Genomic DNA, 23917 nt, shown 5'->3' with positions numbered 1-23917 from the left:
CAGTTGCTCCGTCTGTCCTGCTCACATCTCCAATGGTTGTACACGTTGTCATTTTTTTTTTTTTTCACGGTTCAACAATACTTTATTAATCACACTGGTGCGCTATGTACACGTGAAGGGGGGAAACACCAGGTCCCGGGGATCAATAGGCTGGGGAAATAGGCTGTACACGTTGTCATTAACGTGGCTTCACTCCACATCAGCCACGCCGCTTTGCTAGCTAAAACACCGGTGTCGGCACATAAGGACGCTGTCATAGCCTGTCAACCATGTTGATTAGCTGCGTATATACCAGGAGTCGGCAACCTGTGGCTCTTTAGTCCTTATAGTGCGGCTCCGGGTGGTTTGGGAAAATAAATTATAAGTATTTAGCTGAAGTGTATTTTATTTGTGTTTAGTTCTTTTTTTAACTTGCAGTTTGTCAGGAGTTTTCCTGTAATGCAACTCAGGTCAGAATAAATGACACCCAGACAGGTTTGCAGGTTTAACGTGCACACGGGTGAGAGTTCAAACGAAGACTCACACTCCGCAGCAGTCGCCACCCTTTATTTATACTCAAGCATGTTTGCGTCATAGTCACATGAGTGGAAGAGATAACATATAACAGTAGAGACTTCATCACATGCAGGAAGAGATAACATACAATGGTATAGACTTTGTGCTGAGCTTGCACAGTGTAACTTCTCTAGTAAAAAGAGCAAACACATCTAGAGAACCTCAAATGAAATGTACTTCTATACATAAACATAATAAAATCTTTCAACACAGTTCTAAATTGGAAGATTATTGTGATTTTGAAATACAAAAATAAAATTATATTATCTTATTTTTTCACCGCTCAAAATAAGCGTTACACTCTCAGAAGCCGGTATACCCGCCGAAACGCTGTGCATTTATGGAGACTTTTGACCCCAGGTAGGCCAATTATGGATCTTCGGATCCACATTATGTCAGCAGCTCCACCGTGAACTGTGTTAAAAACAAACAGCGCTCACGCCTCACAGATGGCAGCTTACAATCCTGTGTAAAGATGAAAGCCCCGTTTTGCAGACGCTGTGCGCAGAGGTTCAGGAGCAGAAGTCCCGTTGTAAACATATCACGGCAGACCCGACGATGTTTGCATGAACGCGCTTTTCAGCATCTCTTTATTGACCACTTTACACACACGGTTGCTGTGCGCACACAGCCGGCTGTAGCTTTGCAGCTCACAGCCCGACACACACCAACAACAGCAGAGAGAGCGCAGACTTGAAGGTGGCGAGGTGTGATTGCGGGTGCCGCTCAGGTGCGTCCGCCTCCCCCGCAGCGGCGCTGCAGACCATGTCCCGCCACACACAGTAACCAGGTAAAATACATATTTAGGCAGAATTTTGCAAATATCTATTTTTCCTTTTTTAGCAGCATAGTGCTTTTTTCCCAGTTATTTTTCAAAAGTCAGGTCAAGGCTCCAAAAGCCCAAAGGCGATATAACAGTTTGTGTTTGCTACATGGATCATTGTAGTTCAGCTTTCCTTTGTTATATTTCTTTAAGAGTTCAAAATGTGTTAATTACATAAATAAAATGTAATTTTCTCTTTAGCACTTCATGGATTTCATAAGCAACACACCTTAGTTGCTCAGTGGATTCTTTTAAAAAGCAGTTAAAAACTTTTCTGTTCAAACAAGCCTTTTGTTGATCTACGTATTTTATATTCTTTACATTATTTACATTTGATCTTTTACATTGTGTATAATGTCTATTGATTGTATTGTTTATTTTAATATTTGTGTACAGCGCTTTGTGACTGCCTGTCTGTGAAAAGCGCTTAATAAATAAACTTTACTTACTTTAGTTGTTCACACAAAGCATAAAGGTAAAAAAACAATATATACAGTGTTATCTTCATTTTAGATTTCAAAAAGTATTTGCGGCTTCCAGTGTTTTCTTTTGCGTGGAAACCGGGTCCAAGTGGCTCTTTGGGTGTTAAAGGTTGCTGACCCCTGCTATATACGAATGTGAATCGCATCATTGGCTGGACTATGGGATAAGGTGGCATCGTTCTAATCCCATACAGGAGCAGCCGGTCACTGACTAACACTGCAAAACAGAATTGTTAAAGTATTAATTTTAATTTCAATTGAGATTTTTTTTGTGCACAACACAGATTTTCTGTGTGCAGAGACGTGCCAGCAGCGCACAGTTGCACGCGCGCAGCTTAGAGGGAACATTGGGCACCACCACAGTTCACTTCAACAAAACTTTACTTCAGATTTGTTTTCATGTTTTGATCCAGTGATGAGAGCCGTTTCCCCCATGTCCAGTCCTTGTACTAAGCTAGGCTAAACACGTCCAGGGCCTGTCTCTGTGCAGCTTTTAATCTGATGTTAATAAGGTAGAAATGGAGGAAGAAGAAAATGACTTCATCAATCAACATGCAGCTACCAACCCAAATGGTGAGGTGGTGGTTAGTTATTACTGTTGTTTATGATCCCCTACATTATCCTACATTCAAATATATTCTCCAGCTACAATAGTGTTTGTGTTCCTAAAAGGATTTCATGAATGTGTTACTGTTCATGTCACATCTGTATGAAACAAAGAGGAAGTGAGGTTTGTCCTTCATGATCACAAACTGTTCCAGCATGTAAACCTGAGATCTGTGTGGAGCAGCTGACCTGCATGATGTGCTCAACACAAACATTATTTACCATCAGTTATCGGCAAGTACTCAGATCCAAGTATCGGTATCGTATCGGTTTGAAAAAAATTGGTATCGTTGCATCCCTACCTGCCAATTCTATAAAGCTTGGTTGTTTATACAATAATATCATTTAATGATATGTTTGGATCCTGACCTGAGAGTTTCCAGTGTACAATGTGGACTCTGCAGTGCAGCAGACAGAAGCTTCACTCCTGAATCCCGCAGGTCATTGTTACTCAGGTCCAGCTCTTTCAGACTAGAGGACTGGGAGTTGAGAACTGAGGACAGAGCATCACAGCTTCTCTCTGAGAGGTTACAGCCACTCAGTCTGGAAGAAAACAAACAAACAATTAAATCAGTCAAATGAAACATTTTTAATGCCAGCACGCAATACAATTATTGGTTAACTAAATAGCTTCATTAAAACACAACTCTTCTTCTATAGCAGCACTTACTCCTTGTAAGCTCCACCTGCTCCACCTTCTGAGTCAGAAGACATGAAAACAAACTGTAAATCTAGTAGAAACATGGTTGGAAATCTTCTCAGATCCATTTGTACATTTAGAGCCTGATCCTGAAATATAGCAGCACGGACATTCACAGCAGCAAAGGGTTCTTGCTGATCTGAGCTGGCTTGGCCCTGGCTTATTGAAGATTAAAGAAAGCGGAATCAGCTGTTCAAACCCCCACAAGGCTGCCCGCTGTGACTGAAACAATGGGACGGGTCGTGACTTCTCAAAATGGGCTCATTGAACGCAGCACGGATAAGATCTTGAAGAAGCTCATGGCGGTCGTGAGTTCTCAGACTTTGCTCTTTGAGCACAAAACCGATAACCTCTCGGAGAAGCTCGTGGCTCTCCAACGGGAGATTGAGAGACGAGTGACGGACTGTTAGATCAGCTGTGAAATTGACATGCAGTTGTTCGCACCAAAGAAAGCCACCATCAGCTCATGCGGCTAACATACCGGCGCCAGCTGTGGTCTCAAGGCTGGAGCTGAACAAATCTCACCCTGATAACAGACGGTGTTTAGACTGTTCCTTCCCATCCTAAGCATGCTTATCCCCTCCCGGTGCAGACGGTGGGTCGAGGGGACCAGCGCAAATGCTGCAGGCCCGGATGCGCTGTCTACACCGGCTGTCTCTCACCTTTTACCCATCCCTGTTGCTTGTCATGTGTTTCTATGGCGCATTAAGAGTTTTCATGTGCTCTGCGCTAAGGTCATTTTTTTTGTCTGTTCTCAAACTGATCTCCCTGTTGGAGCTCAGTCTGGGAGGAGTTCTTTTTTCTCCTCATCTTTCCTGATGTTGTGCATTTTCTGCTGTTCGGTTCCGGGTCGCTGCTCTAGCGGCTGACCGGCCAGCTACCTAGCCTGACCCGTCTCCCCAATGTGATGTTTGTGTATTGTATGTACGGTTGGCAAGGTCAGTATCCTAATTGCCCCTTGAAAATAAATACAGTGTTCTGAATCTGAATCTGAAAAGATTACAGAAGACGACTCTGTTCAGTAAATATTACGCTCATGCTGTCACGAAATACCAAAGGTAGGTAAAACTCTAGTTGTTGCAGCCATCCAGTATGACATGCTTTGTACTGTCCTGCTGCAGTTTGTGACACCTGGTTGATGAGTTGTGAAGGATGATGAAACAAACACTTCACTCAATGTTTGTCTTCTAAACTGGATGTAATTTTGGCAGCCGATAGTTTTTCTTAATCTATCCCAGCTGCAAATAGGAACACAACAAATAAATAACTTTACCCACTTGGATCCTTATCATTCAAGATTGTGAAAAGATTCTCTACTCAGAGAATACTGGAGATTTTAGATGAGAGAGATGGAAGATGATGAAGGGGAAGAGTTTTCAGAACTTGAGGCCTTTTGTCTTCACTGTATAGGACAGAGAAGACAGGAAGGGAGGGAGAAGTGAGGAGAATAACACACAGGAAATGGTCTTGGGCAGACTCAAACCAGGCCCTGGAGTCACGACTCTAACCTTCAGTGCATGGGTGACCTGCTCAGCCAGGTAAGCTACAGCAGTCAGCAGTGTGTGAGTTAATTTGAAGACAATGATGACTATAAGTCAGGTAAAAAAAATACTATCATCAACCAACAAGGGGAAAACAGTGAGCTTGAATGACCAAGCTTTGACCAAGGGTGGCTCACTCCTCGGTCTTCTTGCACAAGGAGTGAACCACCCTGCATGGCTATCAATGTGGTGCAACCAAGGCCATCATACAGTACAGGCCATCCAAGCTGATTTTAACTTTTCCTCCCAGATACCACCTTAGAAATCATCTAGATTAGGATATGTTGGCTGTTCTAGATCCAATCACAACAAACAGAGAGCTGTTGTGTGTCCAAGGTGAACAGGAAGAATATATACATGCATAAAGTCAATAAAGTCAGAAGGTTTGCTTTAGACTGTGCTGCAGTTTATCATCAAAGACAAACAGGCACCATGCTGCCAACAAATGGCATCAAGTCTGACTTGAGGTTTTTTGTTCTTTTTTTTAAATCAAGATTAAATTTTATAGCAACCACAGCAGAGATGACCAGGGAAGGTGTGCTTGAGGGGATATAGCTACAACAGCTGGTTTCAGACTGAAGATGAACTGAGGTGCTGCACCCAAGTCTGCAGGTTCAGGGAGGGACAAACATCTGCTGCAACCAGATTGGAGTGAGAGGAGAGAGCAGGCCAACAACAACAAAGAAACAACAAACACACTGTGGAAGACCGAAGCAGAGTTTAGTTTAAAGTGGAACTAAGGATGTTTCTCTGGCTGCCAGGATTCACTGAGTAATTCAAATGCTTTCTTTAATGCAGGACCCACCATGCATGTAAACGCAAGTGTTTCACCAACATTTGTGACTAAAAATAGACCTGCAGTAGAAATGTATCTAGGAGCATGCATGTGAATATAAAGTATCACAACATCAGGCACATGCAGCCTAAGTGTTTAAACAAAGACTGATAACATAACAGCAGCAGTGATGATCAGAGTTTATGGTGAATCCAGCGTCTCGAGTTCTGCAGGCATCAAAGAGGTCACAGTTGTATTGGAGAAATCCCAAAACTTTAGGATACAAATTCATACAAAGACAGAAAGCCTGGTGAAATAAATTACTGACACAGTTGGATGTTAAAAGTAAAGACATGAGTACAAATGTACTTACAGAGCTTTGTTGGAGGCTTTGACCACTGGCAGCAGCCTCAGAAGAGCCTCCTCTGAAGCAGAGTATTTCTTCAGGTCAAACTCATCCAGATCTTCTTCTGAGGACAGTAAGATGAAGACCAGAGCTGACCACTGAGCAGGAGACAGTTTATCTGTGGAGAGACTTCCTGATCTCAGGGACTGTTGGATCTCTTCCACTAGAGAACGATCATTCAGTTCATTCAGACAGTGGATCAGATTGATGCTTTTCTCTGCAGACAGATTCTCACTGAGCTTCTCCTTGATGTACTGGACTGTTTCCTGATTGGTCTGTGAGTTACTTCCTGTCTGTGTCAGCAGACCTCGTAGGAGAGTCTGATTGGTCTGCAGTGAAAGACCCAGGAGGAAGCGGAGGAACAAGTCCAGGTGTCCATTTGGACTCTGTAAGGCCTTGTTCACAGCACTCTGGTGGAGAGATTGTAGGTTTGGTTTGCTAATTAACTTAGACAACATCGAGATTCTCTGTTGTTGTTCCAGCAGATTGAGTCCAGAGTTGATGAAGGTCAGATGGACATGAAGAGCAGCCAGAAACTCCTGAACACTCAGATGGATGAAGCAGAACACCTTGTCCTGGTACAGTCCTCTCTCCTCTTTAAAGATCTGTGTGAACACTCCTGAGTACACTGAGGCTGCTCTGATATCGATGCCACACTCTGTCAGGTCTGATTCATAGAAGATCAGGTTTCCTTTCTGCAGCTGATCAAAAGCCAGTTTTCCCAGAGATTTAATCATCTTCCTGTTCTTTTTATTCCAGTGTGGATCTGTCTCAGCTCCTCCATCATACTTGACCTTCTTCACTTTGGCCTGAACCACCAGGAAGTGGATGTACATCTCAGTCAGGGTGTTGGGCAGCTGTCCTCCCTCTCTGGTTTCCAGCACATCCTCCAGAACTGTAGCAGTGATCCAGCAGAAGACTGGGATGTGACACATGATGTGGAGGCTTCGTGAAGTCTTGATGTGGGAGATGATCCTGCTGGCCTGCTCCTCATCTCTGAATCTCTTCCTGAAGTACTCCTCCTTCTGTGGGTCAGTGAACCCTCTGACCTCCGTCACCATGCCAACACAGTCAGGAGGGATCTGATTGGCTGCTGCAGGTCGTGTGGTTATCCAGAGGCGAGCAGAGGGAAGCAGTTTCCCCCTGATGAGGTTTATCAGCAGCACATCCACTGAGGTGGACTTTCTAGGGTCAGTTAGGATTGTAGTTTTGTGGAAGTCCAGAGGAAGTCGACACTCATCCAGACCATCAAAGATGAACACAACCTGGAAGTCTTCAAAGCTGCAGATTCCTGCTTCTTTGGTTTCAGTAAAGAAGTGATGAACAAGTCCCACCAAGCTGAACTTTTCCTCTTTCAGCACATTCAGCTCTCTGAAAGTGAATGGAAATATGAACTGGATGTCCTGGTTGGCTTTGTCTTCAGCCCAGTCCAGGCTGTATTTCTGTGTTAAGACTGTTTTCCCAATGCCAGCCACTCCCTTTGTCAGCACTGTTCTGATTGGTTCATCTCTTCCAGGTGAGGCTTTAAAGATGTCTTCTTGTCTGATGGTTGTTTCTGGTCTGTCTGGTTTCCTGGATGCTGTTTCAATCTGTCTGACCTCATGTTCATCATTGACCTCTGCAGTCCCTCCCTCTGTGATGTAGAGCTCTGTGTAGATCTGATTCAGGAGGGTTGGGTTTCCTGCTTTAGCGATGCCCTCAAACACACACTGGAACTTCTTCTTCAGCTTAGACTTAAGGTTACGATGACAAACAGCAGCTGGAAGTTCTGAATAATAATAATAATAAAAATACAACTTTAACAATCATATTTTACAAAATGCTGATGACAATTTCTGACCCACTGAGAAATGACTGAACACACTGGTGTCACAAGTGTCTCATTTATCCAGCAGCTTAAACCTTTAGATAAATCCTCTTACGTCTCTGCAGACGGTCAGCCAGCTCCTCCTGCTTCATTCTCCTCAGGAAGTCCACTGTGATCTTCACAAATGCCTCTCTGCTGTTTCTCCTCTGCTCATCATCCTCCCTCTGAAACTCCAAGCACTGGGGCTTATTTGGATTCAGAGCCTTCTGGATCTTCTTCAGCTCGTTCTTCACAAAAGTGATGATGTTGTCCTCCAGCAGCTGGAACAGAATACTTTATGAATGACCCACCACTCTGAACTTTAGTCCACACAACATCCACTTCTTTACGATCAAGGGGCATATCATCCACGAACTCTTTACCAATTATAGGTTTGACTTTATCTGATTAACTGAGACTTTGTCCACAACTCCATGATCCCAAAACGTTGATTCTGTTCATATGAATGCAGCGATTTCAGTGGGAGAAACATTTCACTGGTGTTCAGAGCTGAACTACCAACAGGTTGATGATCAAAGCCAGAAACTTGGAGATGTTTCAGGTGACTGAGTTGATCGTACAGACAACTGGTCTTAAAGGTTCATTCTGTTTACACATACAGATCAGTATTTAAGGTTTGACTCTCATCATCCACTGGAGCACAAACTGGGCGTCATCAGGACACAACAACACAGAACAAACACCATCCCCACAGACACAGCAGCCAGCGAAGCAGAAGAACTTCACATCAAGAAGGTCCTGAGTAAATGTGAACGCTGGTTTGAGGGCGGAGTCAAGGAGGCCATTTATGTGAAAAGGAAAGACCATCTCTGAATGGAGGAGGGGCCTAAGGGTACAACTGTCACCATCTTACATGCTGTGATTGCAGCCATTCCCCAGCTCTCTGTGAACTGGACTCGTGACCATTGATCAACAACCATTGATCAATGGTCCTGACAATATGCGTACCAATGATCAATGAACTGACCTCCCAGCCCATTGTTCCTTCAGTGGGCTGGTTTCAGTCATACAAATGTCCTGTTTATGAGATTGAAACCTGCAGTCAGCTGAGACTGAAGAAGTCACCTGATGATGATGAAACGTTTCTCCCACTGAAAACATCCAGATGAACAGAATCAAGCTTTTTGGGATTTACGTACCTGGATGATTGAGCATCAAGACACAACTCTGTGACTTTTCTCAGATGAATCAATCCTCTCCTCCAGCTTTGTTTACATCTACCAGCCCTGTGGCGCTGCCCAGGGACAATAATCTATGTGAGAGGTGGAAAGTCATACAGGTGTCTGCTCCTGCCTTCAGTTATTTTATCTACTGTGTGTCAACTGGCTGAACCTCCTCCAACTGTCTACTGTCTCCCTAAACTCAACAATGACTTAGTGATCTATCCATTCTCTGACCAAAGACATCCTGCTGCAGGAGGTTAACATAGCAGCCAATGATGATCCCACTCACTGTGAACAACACATTTGGACCTGATTTGCTGCTCTGGTTTACACGTGAACTTTGACTGCTGTCACCAACTTGAGAGGCTCTACAGAAAAACTGGACTTGTCCATAAAAATCATAAACTACATTATAAGGACAGCATTGCTCAATCAACTCTAATTACTACTGACATGTTATCTCTTCTAACTAAGGTACAGACACTCAAACTTGCTGCTTTCAGTGAGAAGTCAAATGTCTGAATATGAGCTGGAAGCTGCTGAGAGTCCTCCTCCTTCCCGTGGGGTTTACTTTCTCTACTACTTTCACTATAAACACGCCCCTTTCATGCACCTGCAGAGGGCCACCAGCAGATGGAGCTGTCTTAAACAAATCCACTTGGATAGTTAGCTGTAGATGATTTTATCAGTATGATTGTAGGACTTTGAGTTATTCTTCAGATTTATTTAAACTCCTATATTGTGCACAAGTGTTGAGCGACCCATAATTTCTCTGTACTTTTCATAAGAGCAGCCAGACTTTCAGCTAGTTTTTCTTTTTTTAAGAGCTCAAAGTTATTGAAGAAACAGTTATTCAGCTTCATTCCCACTGATCTCGACTACAAACTGTTTCACTTTGGTTTCTGTTTAAAGCCTCGATGTTTAAAACGTTTCCCTGTGATCACATTTGCACCGTCTGATTTCAAAGTTTGTTTCTTTTGGTCATTTAGTCCACAGAGTCCTTGGTGTTCTGAAAGGGACCTATAAATAAATGCATTATTATTAATATTAAAGTAGTTGTTGTACATGTACAGACCATAAATATGGAGTCCAGCTGTGTTTGATGCTGCTGGGCAGACTGACCACTGGGAACCTCTGAGCTCTGCTGCTCCACTCTGTGGAAGAACCATGAAGGATTAGATCAACACAGGATAAAGATCCAGGACTTTCTGCTCAAATAACTTCATCTGAATTAAGTCTGTCAAGTTTTAGACTCTCAGATTCTGAAGATATATTTTCTGTTTTCTATGAACTTTCTTTCATCAGTGATGGAAGTGATGATGCTGCAGAAGCTCAGAGGAAACTTTGAGACTTCATCAAACTGATAAATTCACTCACTGCAAGGTAAAACTGTGATGAACCATCAACTAATGCTCTCAGGAGGCCACAGGTCCCTGAATGTAACTGTGCAGTAGATTCATCGAGTGTTTGAAACCTGACCACTTCCATATGTTTTCATTCTAACACAAGAAGTCCTTTTCTCATTGCTTTGATTTGAGTTTTCATTTGAGTTTTCCGAGTCTCGTATTTGGAGTCGAGTCTAATCAATGATCTGACAGAAGAACATTAAAAAGGAGTTACCAGTGCTGTCAACATTAACATGTAGGGTTAGGGGTTCATCTGTTATCATGATTAACATGATAAAAACCTTTAACACGACACATCTGGAGAGCAGAACGACTCAAAATCCCTGAAATGTTTCTATCAACGCACTTCGAGCAGTTTGTCCGAGTAGAGTTACCTTTGCACACGTGCAGATGTGCAGCACATCTGTTAGTGACGGCGCTGAACCAATCAGCTCAGTATGGAAGATGACAAACACACACTGACCTCCCGATGGAAAGTTTGAGCATTAAAAAAATAACAAGGCGGACCAGCCGACCAACATGAAGGATTCTGCACATCGTGACAGAAGGAATTTTCTTTTCACCGAAGCACTTCCAGCTTAAAATATCACAACAATGCAAAGCACTGATGACACAACTGCCAAGTGGACAAACTGCAGACCTGTTAGTGTTGTTAATAACATAGTTTTGGTTCCTCGTGTCAAAGACTTGAAGAAGAGTGACAGAGAGTGTTAGACTGCTGCAGGATCAGTGCCACCTCCACAGACCTGTGAAGAAAATGATTGTTTGACAGATGGGCTCAGATTCAGGATCAGCTGAGGAGTTTGTGGCTGACAGAATCCTGCAGGTACAGAGCAGAGCCCATCATTAGCATGCAGGACTGTCCCTGGGGGGGTCGGCTCATTCAGGAGGTTAATCAATGTTTACATGTTCAATAAACATGTTAAGTGTGTAAATTTGCCCTTTTCTCTCGAGTCTGTTTGCTCATGAAATGAACTTTGATTCGTTTACATTAAAAATGATGTTTAATGGTGATTAATCCAAATGAATCCACAGTAACCCTGTGATGAGTCTGATTAAACATTTTCATTAACAGCAGTAATATAGATTATATATTATTATATATTAGTGCACACTTAGCTTTTAGTATATATGTTTGTTACAAAGTTGTATTTACAGCAGAGAAGCTGAGTTAAAGACTGAAAACTATTCAAAGTCTCTTTGAATTGAAGCGTTTAACATTCTTTGTGTTTATTCTGCATTGACTTCATTATATGGTGTAAACGTCTGTTACAGGCTTAAATATAAAGTTGGAAAAATGTAACTGCAGCTATTGATCAAGTAATTGTGATTAATCAGGATTAATGACAGAAGATTGTGTCATTAATTAGTCATTTTTAATCTACTGACAGCACTAGTGTTCACTCTGGTGCCTCCAACTGTTTTACGCCCTTTCAACACCTTCGTGGTCAAAAGTGTACACGCACAAAATCTACAATAAAACCCTCACGCAGCAATAGGACAGACACACAATCCATTTATCTCTGTGTCTCAAACACACACACGTGTATTCAAAGCCTCGATTTGTTCATATTTCATCTGTTGTGTTTTTATCTTCAGCGTTTTCAGTGTTGCTGCATTTACACCAAAAATGTTTCCATTGATGAATCAGATTGATTTGAATGTGTTTCATCCATACAAATCCCTCCCTGGTGGTCACATGACTCTATAACATAACAGGAGTCATGTGACAAGAGTTTCATGCTGTAAAATGTCACAATGGTTGAATGTGGTGGAGTAAAAATGTGAGATATCAACTACTTTTCTTCAATATGAAATGTTTGCAGGGCCTGACAGGAAGTGGACGGACGCTCTGATCACTTCCTGTTTGCTGAAGTGGGTTTTCAGTTGTTTAGAAACCAAAGGCTTGTTTTAAAAGACAGTTTAAATGGGACTGAGGGAACGACGTGTTTGTAGTTTATATCCAACAACATCAAGCAGTTTAATCAAAGAGTTCATGTTGCTAACAGCTCACCTCTCTGTAGCAGACGCAGGCTGGGATTTAAAATAAATGGGAAGATCTTTAGACCAGTCACTCTGTAAGGACACAGAGCTGGGTGGAGGTCCAGGCGGGTTCCTGTGAATAATGATGGAGCAGTGATGTGAGTGCTGAGCTGTGACATGGAGAAGAGTCATGGACAGTTAGAGATGGTCATCTCACCTCTGAGCTTTGGTCTGACTCTCATGTTCCCCACACAGAGTGCTTTTAGAGGGAGGGACTCCCTCCTCTCTGTCCTCACACTGATCCATGCTGCTCAATTCAGCTCACACACACTTTCTACCTGCAGAGGAAACACAAATCATTCATGTGCACATCAGCTGAAATCCTCCTTTCATCATGTGTGCTGTCCAAATATCAGCTGCTTCTTTCCTGCTTCATCTCAGTGTCAGCTGGATGCAGTCAGACAGCAGTGTGAGGCAGAGGAAGCTGCCATCAGCTGCTCTGCTATCAGTCCACTAGATGGAGCCTGAAGCACACACGATGCATTCACTGACACACACTGATTCACTGTGACTGGAAGCTTCAGTCAGTCCAACACGTGTGAACAACATTTTAAACATTTCAGCTGATCCAGGATTCAAAGAGGATCAGCAGAGTTAAAGCTTCACACTAATTCTTGCTGCTGAGTTTGCAGAGAACTGCACACACACTGATTCACTGCTAATGAGAAGCTTCTTCCATCCAGTAATTCATCATCCATCAGCTCTGCTGCTGCTCTCAGTCCTGGACTCTGATCACAAACTAAAAGCAGCTTTTTAACTCGTGTCTGTAAGAACTCTTAGTGTTAGCTTAGCGTTAGCTTAGCTTTAGCTTAGTGTTAGCTTAGTGTTAGCTTAGCGTTAGCTTAGCGTTAGCATGCTGTGTGCTAGCTCAGCGTCAGAGCTCTGCAGGTGTCTCGTGTGTAAATATTAATCACAGTGACAGTAAAGGAGGTAAAGGGCTGTGACGTCATCACGTACGCTGCGTCCTCTGTGGGCTCTGACTGAACTCAAAGTACAAACTACAAGTACACAAACACGAACGTAGCTCAGAGTGGCGGACACACTCGGCCTCGTTGGTCCAGCTGTGAGTCCGTTACCGTGAACTATGGAGCGGCAGATTTGTGCTGAACTAAGCTGCACACAGCTGATGTTAGCCAGGAAACATTACACACTGACTTTAATGGAGAGACCGGAAATACAAACACACACAGTTTGTTGTGTGAAGAAATCAAACACGAGCTGAACAAACAGTAAAGTTCCTAAAGACAAACTGTTAAAGGAGGAAACAAAGCAAACTTACAGTTTCTTCACACCAACAACAAGCTCCACTCCACACCTGGACACTAAACACGGACACACAGGTGAGCTGCTTCCTGGAAGGAGGCGGGGCTCCACCTGAAACTCAGCACAGGTGGGAGGGGCTCAGCTCTGTGTGTGCTGATGTGTTAACTTTAAAAATATGCCGTCTGACTGCTCAGACTGAGTCAGAGTAAAGTTCACATGCTGACGTGTGGAGACATGAAACCTTGTTGTAGCTGCAGGTGTGAACACACTGATCCCAGATCAGCTCTGCTGTATTTGTAATAGAGATGGCACGATACCACTTTTTTATGTCCGATACCGATATCCGATATCATAAATTTGGATATCTGCCGATACCGATATAAATCGATATAGTGTTTTTTAATCAACAAAAGTGGTTTTTTAAATATCTTGCTGCATTTTGCAAGTCTGCAAGTTCATACTCAAGTTTAAAACAACAACTACACTAAAGCTATTCTGTTATACCTGTATACAAAAAAAATATTTCATAGTTCAGCAATACTGATCAATCTAATAAACTTAGACCTACACCATCCTCCCTATTCTGGTATTTTAAAGAGTACTTAGCGTAAATATTAAGCAACCTAACTAATAGGGTTCCAACTCCCAGCAACAACAAAAATAAATAAATAAAAAATAGGGAACCACCCCTCACGCTCCACCTCATGATGCTTAATCGACGTAATCAACCTTAATTTGATGCAGTGTGAAAAAAAATGCACAGAAATCAATTATTTTTCAAGAAATATTAAATAGATTCAACATCTTTCTTCAACAAAATTGCAGACTGCACAGATGGTACCTTCCCAAAGTAAAAAGTACTATAGCTTACTAGGGTATATATATTAGACTTAATAGTTACTATATACAGTAATTGACTTCTATTCATTTTACATCAAATTAAAACTTTGGGTGTCAGATAATTATTTATTAAAAGCTAGACATTTTAAATGAGAATAAGAAAGAAAAGTATGTCTTTGTGCCCCCTTTTCCCTGTTCATGCCCTATCGGCCCCCCTGGCTAAACTTTGCTAGATCCGCCCCTGCACAGTTACCAGCGTCAGCTACGTAGAAAAAGATCCTGGTGTAGAAAGTAATATTAAATAAATTGTAACAACAGCTTATCAAGCTTAAACGTGCTGCTGTTGTTCAGCCGCTGGTTTCCTCTTTCTGCTGCAAAGTGGGCCAAAAGCAAACAAGAGAGACGGACTCGCGACAGAAAAGCCGATCAGCTGATCATTAAGCAGTTTCACGATTGAAGTAGCAGCCGGAGAGCGAGAGGCAGTCGCTCGTTAAGCTTAACGTGGGAATGCTTTACAAACATTCAGAGATGGACTTACACACTTGCTTTACTTCTCTCGGGGATAACTTTGTCGGAGATGAAATGCCGGGTTGCTAGCGAAGCTCCACATGCTATCCAGACCACCGACAGGTCCCGCATGCCACAGCCGCTCTATCACGTGATGCATACTGCTCCGACGTGCTAACGTTCTGAGGTGAGTTACGGCGTGTTGCAAGTTTTGTGAGGTGCTTTCGTGATATTTAATGGATCGGATTACATTTTTTATTTTTCTCCGATATCCGATCCAGTAATTTAGGTCAGTATCGGACCGATACCGATACGTAATATCGGATCGGTCCATCTCTAATTTGTAACATGAACATTTCTGCTGCAAAGCTTCAAATGTTCAGCATGTTTCTCTGTTTCCAGTCTATAGATCCAGTCACACTTTCTACCTTCACCTGTGCAGTAAAGACTGAGAGCAGAGCTGAAACCAAGCGTCCAATCAGTGAGCAGCATCAACACCTGAGCTTCATTCAGACTCTGTTATTGAAGATGTTGTTGGTACAAAGTTCATCTGCTGCTCACATGAATCCATGAAAGATTTATTTCACTGAATGTTTCTTCAAAGCTCATTTCAACCTGTTGAAGTCATGAATGAAAGTGCAGACTGAGAGTGGATCACATGATGTTTGAGGTGTGTCATGTGACATGTTCAGTATTGTCACACATGTCTAGATTGTCCCTGATATCATAACTGCTCAAACACTGATGATTATATTTGAATAATTATTCCTGATGGCAGCAAAGTTTGAATGGAGCTCTCTGTCTGTGCTGATTTGTCGCCCTCTGGAGGTCAAAGCACAAACTGCATGATGTCACTGTAACCACCACAGAGACAGGAAGTGTTTTTATGACTGAAACACTGAAATGATGCTAACGGCTGTCGTTAGGCTCACTGACAGCAGTGCTGATGTGTTCATGTCAAACACTGGCTCAGGTCAGACTCCTTCATCCTTCTCCAGCGTGAGGCCGCCCTCAGACCCACAGGAGCTCTGACCTTTGACCTCCTGACCCTAACCATTTTAGTCTTGTTGCATCTGCAAATCCATCCAAACTGTAGCCGAGCAAAAGAAGCTGGAAGCTGATCTATGAATGATGTTCATCCCAAAGTTTCTGTTTCCAGCTCAGACGTGTTAAACGCTGCTGCTGTGCTACATCAGAATCAGAATCAGAATCAGAATACTTTATTGATCCCTGGGGGAAATTATTTTTTGTTACAGTGCTCCATTTTAAACCAACATTAAGACAAGACAGACAATACGCTAACTAAGAATAGTACAATATATACATATATATACATACATACATACATAAGTCACTTATAAATAAATATTTGGAAAAGAAACATGTGTAGTTGTAGCAGCAAACAGTGTGTTAAGTGGATGTGTTGTACAGGGAGATGGCCACAGGCAGGAATGATTTCCTGTGTCGTTCAGTGGTGCTTTTCGGTAATCTCAGTCTCTCACTGAACGAGCTCCTGTGACTGACCAACATGTCATGGAGTGGGTGGGAGGTGTTATCCAACATTGTCTTTATCTTGGACAGCATCCGCCTCTCCGACACCACCTTGAGGGAGTCCAGCTCCATCCCCACAACATTGCTGGCCTTACGGATCAGTTTATTAAGTCTGTTGGCATCTGCGACCCTCAGCCTGCTCCCCCAGCATGCAACAGCATAGAGGATCGCACTGGCCACCACAGACTCATAGAAAATCCTCAGCATTTTCTGGCAGATGTTGAAGGACCTCAGTCGCCTCAAAAAATAGAGACGACTCTGGCCCTTCCTGTAAAGTGCTGTGGTGTTTTTAGCCCAGTCCAGTTTATTGTCAATGTGTACTCCAAGGTATTTATAGTCCTCCACAATGTCAACACTGACCCCCTGGATTGAAACAGGGGTCAAGTGTTTCCTGGTCTTCCTGAAGTCCACGATCAGTTCCTTGGTCTTTGCCACGTTGAGCTGCAGATGATTCTGCTCACACCACGTGACAAAGGAGTCGACCACAGCCCGGTACTCTGTCTCATCATCCCTGCTGATGCATCCAACCACCGCAGAGTCATCAGAAAACTTCTGAAGATGGCAGGTCTCTGTGCAGTGGCTGAAGTCTGTGGTGTAGAGGGTGAAGAGGAAGGGGGAGAGGACAGTCCCCTGTGGTGCCCCTGTGTTGCTGATCACCTTGTCAGACACACACTGTGGGAGACGTACATATTGTGGTCTTCCTGTCAGGTAATCAACAATCCAGGACACCAGAGAAGCATCCACCTGCATCGCTGCTAACTTATCACCCAGGAGGGTCGGCCTGATGGTGTTGAAAGCACTGGAAAAGTCAAAAAACATGACCCTCACAGTGCTCGCCGGCTGGTCCAGATGGGTGTAGACACGATTGAGCAGGTAGATGATGGCGTCCTCTGTTCCGAGACGAGGCTGATAAGCGAACTGAAGGGGATCCAGATGTGGTCTTACTATGGGTCGCAGCTGGTCCAGGATGAGCCTTTCCAGGGTCTTCATGATGTGGGAGGTCAGTGCCACGGGCCTGTAATCCTGGGGGCCACTGGGACGAGGCGTCTTTGGTACAGGGACGAGGCATGATGTCTTCCACATCACCGGGACCCTCTGCAGACTCAGACTCAGCATAAACAGTTTATGAAAGACTCCACACAGCTGGGGGGCACAGGCCTTGAGGACAAGGGGACTCACTCCGTCTGGTCCAGCAGACTTGCCTGAGTGAAGTCTCCTCATTTGCATCTCAACCTGGTATTGAGTGAAGGTGATGGGTGGGGGAGGGGTGTCAGGAATCTCACAGGAGGCAACATGTGAAGAGAGAGGCTGGCACAGTGGTGTGGCTCTGGATTCCAGGCTGACTGCAGGTGAGGTTGTGGGGGTGGGAGCAGACACTGTGGTGTCGAATCTATTGAAAAACAGATTCAACTCGTCGGCTCTATTCTCACCTCCCTCAGCTCCCCTGCTGTTGGTTGGCCTGAATCCAGTGATGGTCTTCATGCCCCTCCACACCTCTCTCATGCTGTTCTGCTGGAGTTTCCACTCCAGCTTCCTCCTGTAATTGTCCTTAGCCTCTCTGATCTTGTCCTTTAGTAACACCTGGACCTTCCTCACCTCCTCTTTGTTGCCCCCTCTGAAAGCCCTCTTCTTGTTGTTGAGGAGGGCTTTGATGTCCTTAGTCACCCACGGCTTGTTATTTGGGTAACAATGAACAGTCTGAGCTGGAACAATGGAGTCGGTGCAGAAAGTTATGTAGTCTGTGATACATTCAGTAAGCCCATTGATGTCGTCGGCGTGAGGCTCACAGAGTGTTTCCCAGTCGGTCACCTCGAAACAGCCCTGTAGTTCCGCTATTGCCTCCTCTGACCACCTCCTAACAGTCCTGGTGGTCACAGGTTCCCTCCTCACAATTGGCACATAGCGGGGGGTGAGGTGAATCAGGTTATGATCTGACCTACCAAGTGGGGGGAGGGAGGAGGAGCTGTATGCATCCTTGACGTTAGCATACAGTAAGTCTAAAGTTTTCTCTCCCCTGGTGGGACAGTCCACATATTGTTTGAATGTTGGTAGTGTATTGTCCAGTGATACATGGTTGAAGTCACCCGAGATCACAATAAAGGCACTCGGGTGCTGAGTCTGTAGCCGAGCTATGGCAGAGTGGATAGTGTCACATGCAGCTGTGGGGTTAGCAGAGGGGGGAACATAAACAGCCACCAAGATGACGTGAGAGAATTCCCTGGGTAAATAATACGGCCTGAGTCCAACAGCACACAGTTCAGTGTCCGGGCAACAAATCCTTTCTTTGATTGTTATGTTGGCAGGGTTACACCACCGGTTGTTAACTAAAACAGCAAGCCCACCTCCTTTACGCTTACCGCTAGCGATGCTGTCCCTGTCCGCCCGAACAGTGTGGAAGCCTTCCACGGAAGCATTCTCATCGGGAATGACCTGGTGCAGCCATGATTCGGTGAAACACATCAGGCTACACTCTCGGTATTCCCTCTGACTCCGTACCAGTGCTGAGAGCTCGTCGATTTTACTTGCCAACGATCGCACATTTCCCATCACGATAGACGGCAGACACGGTTTAAACCTCCTCCTCGCTTCGAGCCTCCGCTGTCTCACCGTCACCTTTTTTCTTCTCTTCTGTCCTTGACCTCTGCATCCCCGATGTGTTTTCCTCCAAATTTCAGCTGGTACTTCTGCGGGCACTTCTGCGGGCCTGGCCAGCGAGCCGGCCGGCATCAGGGCGATCAGCTGATCTCTGGAGTAAACAGTCCGTGCGTGTAGGAGATGTGCCGCGGTCCCGTTCCATGATAAAAGTAACAGTTCCACGGCCACCAGAAGAACAAAAACTCTCTCAATCCACATGATTGAGTAAGAGATAGAAAACGGAGGAAAATACAAGTCAGAAAAAAAAAGAATACGTAAGAAAAAAGAGCTAAACTAAGAGAAAAGCAGGAGCGACTGTAACAGGCTGCACGCTGGTTGGCGCATGCGCACATTTGTCATTTCCTGCTTTCACTACCATCCATGTCAAAGTGCTGAAGTCATCTGATCACTTTAATGCAGTAAAGCAGGAGCTGTAAGTCTGACATTTATTTACTGTCATTACAAACACACACAGCTGGATTAGCATTCAGACAAAGGGCTGAAAAAAAAATCAGCATTTGATTATTATTATTATATATCCTGTCTATCTGTCAGTGCTGAAAGCAGACGTCACTGATCACATGACTCTGAGGGATGTTTCCAGCACTTCGCTGAATCTGAGCCATGAAGATTTAAGGCTCAGCTCTGAAGGCAAAGCAGGTCTGAGCCTGTGTTAGCAAGCTGTACCTAATAAAGTGGCAGCAAGGACTCAGTCAGTAATGATCAGAGCCAGCAGGGGGCAGCACAGAGAGGTGAGGAGCTGTCAGAGAAGCAGGCTCACATCAGACTGGCCATATTCCATCATCTATACCTGAAATAATCATCAAACACACGCAGAGCAGAAACATGTGGAAACATCTGGAGCTCAGTCTCAGTTTGATCCCTCAGAGGTTTACCTCAGTCCTGCTCCTCTACTTCCTGTTTACAGCGCACATCATGCTGTGTACTGAGGGTCATGTGGTCAAATTGCTCGCTCTCTGTTACTCTGACAGAGAGCGAGCACAGTTATCCTAATGTGTGACATCACTTCTAACCACAGAGCATTCAGCTTTCACAGCAGCCAACATCCTGTCACACTGAGCATGTGCAAACAGAGCAGCCAACATCCTGTCAAACTGAGCATGTGCAAGCACAGCAGCCACCATCCTGTCACACTGAGCATGTGCAAACACAGCAGCCACCATCCTGTCACACTGAGCATGTGCAAATAGAGCAGCCAACATCCTGTCACACTGAGCATGTGCAAACAGAGCAGCCAACATCCTGTCACACTGAGCATGTGCAAATAGAGCAGCCAACATCCTGTCACACTGAGCATGTGCAAACACAGCAGCCAACATCCTGTCACACTGAGCATGTGCAAATAGAGCAGCCAACATCCTGTCACACTGAGCATGTGCAAATAGAGCAGCCAACATCCTGTCAAACTGAGCATGTGCAAATAGAGCAGCCAACATCCTGTCACACTGAGCATGTGCAAGCACAGCAGCCACCATCCTGTCACACTGAGCATGTGCAAACACAGCAGCCAACATCCTGTCACACTGAGCATGTGCAAACACAGCAGCCACCATCCTGTCACACTGAGCATGTGCAAATAGAGCAGCCAACATCCTGTCACACTGAGCATGTGCAAACACAGCAGCCAACATCCTGTCACACTGAGCATGTGCAAATAGAGCAGCCAACATCCTGTCACACTGAGCATGTGCAAACAGAGCAGCCAACATCCTGTCACACTGAGCATGTGCAAATAGAGCAGCCAACATCCTGTCACACTGAGCATGTGCAAACACAGCAGCCAACATCCTGTCACACTGAGCATGTGCAAATAGAGCAGCCAACATCCTGTCACACTGAGCATGTGCAAATAGAGCAGCCAACATCCTGTCACACTGAGCATGTGCAAATAGAGCAGCCAACATCCTGTCACACTGAGCATGTGCAAATAGAGCAGCCAACATCCTGTCACACTGAGCATGTGCAAACACAGCAGCCAACATCCTGTCACACTGAGCATGTGCAAATAGAGCAGCCAACATCCTGTCACACTGAGCATGTGCAAATAGAGCAGCCAACATCCTGTCACACTGAGCATGTGCAAATAGAGCAGCCAACATCCTGTCACACTGAGCATGTGCAAACACAGCAGCCAACATCCTGTCACACTGAGCATGTGCAAATAGAGCAGCCAACATCCTGTCACACTGAGCATGTGCAAACACAGCAGCCAACATCCTGTCACACTGAGCATGTGCAAATAGAGCAGCCAACATCCTGTCACACTGAGCATGTGCAAATAGAGCAGCCAACATCCTGTCACACTGAGCATGTGCAAACACAGCAGCCAACATCCTTTAATGATAGAACAAAATTCAGACATCAAAGTTTCTCACATTACAGAATCAGATGAACAGACATGAAGGGATAATTGTGGTTTTATGCACAGAGTCAGAATCAGACTCAGAGGTGTTCCTCGTGATGTTTGGTGATGGAAACAGTCTCATCGACGTTTCCATCACCAAACTAGAGAAACTAGTAGCTGCACGCAGCAGAGTTTAGCACAGCTGATCTCTGTGACGCATCAACAGGAACAACATGTTGTTAAACAGGACTGTATAAAGGCCAACGCGCCCAGACGAACGTCTTCCTCGTGGAACTAACTTGTTCCTGTTATCAGATTTGTGAGCAGCAGGTGAAACTACCCCACGAATAAATGTTCTTGAAACTGTTTGATTCCAGCCGATCAATAATCTATAATCATGAGGATTCAAACACAAGAGCGGAACGTGTGGTTACATTGTAACCTTGGTTCTCTGAGTGAGAGACTCTCTCTCCCGTCTGTCACATATGTAACAGAGGGGAGAGAGAGTGTCGGTGTGATGGAGGACATCAGGTCCAAACATCACAGAAACAAACAAACTGTTAAAGGAGGAAACAAAGCAAACTTACAGTTTCTTCACACAGAGACACCAACAACAAGCTCCACTGTCCCACTCTGATCCTGTCTCCTCCTCTTTTATTCTTGCTCTGAGCTCTTTTTGGGTGTGTGTTTCTGTCTCCACCCACAGGAATGCATTGATACACTGTTGATAACGACACGAGAGCAGACGTGTGACAGAAAACAGAAAAATAACCTAAACACCTAAATAACGTAAAATAATCAGAATATTTATTAATATGTTTAATTTCTCTTTAAAAACTTTTCTGCTCCTCAAATCCTTTGTTTAAGTTCAATCTAAGGAAAGAAAAGCGTCTTCTTTAAGTTTCTCAAAGAAGTCCACGATCTGCAGGCTCATGGAAATTCATTTTGTTGTTTTTTTGAGAAGAAACACCAGAGTGTAGAGCAGGAAAACGATCCCAGCAGGACGTCTCTGTTGGGGAAATATCCCAGTTATTCCCCTGAGCCTGGTTAGTGAACTGAGTCAGAGCTGTTCATCGATCCTACAGGTGCTAACATACAAACACGATCAGCAGCTTCTCTCATATGGAGAACACACTTCAACATCTGCAGCAAATCCTGTGTTTTATGTTGATGTGACCAACATCTTGTGTTGAGCCTTTGAAGATGAGGAGCCAAACACAGACAGTGGATCCAGAAGGACTGTTTATTCAGGGCTTTAATACGACTGAACTGATGCTTCACATCCTGTTTAGAGACGATCGACCAACACAGGCTCAGTCCTCACTCATCACACGGACTTCAGTCACACTGGGATCAACAGAGGAGACTGTTCACCATCACAGTTCAGCAACAATAATCAGAGCTTTTCTCTCTTGGTGAGGATCACATGTTCTGACACACAAAATATCTTCTGCTTTAACTCGTCTCTCTTTTTTAGTTTGGTTGTCGTGTTTTTTACTCTTTGTTCCTGTCAGTGTCAAATATGAGAGCAAACTGTTTTATGCAGGAGCCAAACCAACACCAAGCTGACCAAGAGAACCTATAACACCACCAGAATTTATTATCCAGACTTTACTGACAGATTTATGTGCAAGTAAAGCTGTTTTTTAAATTATGTTCACTGCTTTCAGCCAAGGAAGCATTCGTTCTTAAAAGTTCACCAAACGAGTAAATCCAGTTCAGCAGAGTTCCAGTTTGTAGCACAGCTGATCTCAGCTGATCAACAGTAACAACAGTAGGGGTGGGCCATAGAAACGATATACGATAGAAACGATATAAATTTGGCCAACGATAGAGATTGTGACTATACCGCATGTTGATGATGTCATCAAGCTGCGCCTGTTTTGGTCGAAAGCATCGCAGCAGCTACAACAATTATCATCTGCAATTATGGCGGGCGACAGTCATAACAAAGAGATGAAGCACTATTGAAATATGGCGAAAGCCAAAAAGTTAGCATTCATCCTCCAGCTTCACTGTGCTAATGTTATGCTAACATAGCTGTGTCGCTAGCAGTCATGTAGCACAACATTATATACCAGGTAGTCCAACTTCAGTAACCCTGCAAACGTCACTGCTGTTTAGTCTTCATTTATGTTGGAAGTGATAGCAGAGCTGTACGTTTGAATTAGTTTCAAAAATCTCTCAGTCAGAATATGCTATGAAATGTTTAGGTGGAAACTAGCGAGCTAACTTCCTGTTAACTTCTAACTCCGTTAAATTGAATAAATTCTGTTTTCATGGATGCCTGGATGTAGGGCTGCTCGATTATGGCAAAAATGATAATCACGGTTATTTTCATTGAAATTGAGATCTCGATTATTTGACGATATTTATTTAACAATAACAAT

General features: G+C 44.1%; 1 protein-coding gene and 2 long non-coding RNA genes across 3 annotated transcripts in view; all 3 read right to left on the bottom strand.

The window, feature by feature from the left end:
- Nucleotides 1-8170, bottom strand: part of LOC145426131 (NACHT, LRR and PYD domains-containing protein 3-like) — a 28938-nt gene extending 20768 nt beyond the window's left edge. The window contains exons 1-4 of the mRNA XM_080299654.1: nt 8148-8170; nt 7811-8028; nt 5856-7656; nt 2836-3009 (exon numbers count right to left, since the gene is read on the bottom strand). Coding sequence (XP_080155780.1) covers nt 2836-3009; nt 5856-7656; nt 7811-8028; nt 8148-8170 — 2216 coding nt within the window. The remainder of the gene's footprint in view (nt 1-2835; nt 3010-5855; nt 7657-7810; nt 8029-8147) is intronic.
- Nucleotides 1-23917, bottom strand: part of LOC145425134 (uncharacterized) — a 323553-nt gene that overhangs the window by 196242 nt on the left and 103394 nt on the right. The window lies entirely within an intron of this gene.
- LOC145424864 (uncharacterized) lies at nt 12339-22237 on the bottom strand. The gene is made up of 3 exons (XR_013905729.1): nt 22115-22237; nt 12525-12645; nt 12339-12440 (listed from the first exon to the last, which is right to left on the bottom strand). It is a non-coding gene; the product is annotated as an uncharacterized LOC145424864 (long non-coding RNA).

The sequence above is a fragment of the Astatotilapia calliptera genome, chromosome 3 (genome assembly GCF_964374335.1).
Source record: "Astatotilapia calliptera chromosome 3, fAstCal68.1, whole genome shotgun sequence".
Classification (NCBI taxonomy): domain Eukaryota; kingdom Metazoa; phylum Chordata; class Actinopteri; order Cichliformes; family Cichlidae; genus Astatotilapia; species Astatotilapia calliptera.
Note: the sequence above shows the minus strand (reverse complement) of the source record. Positions and strands in the feature narration are given on the sequence as shown.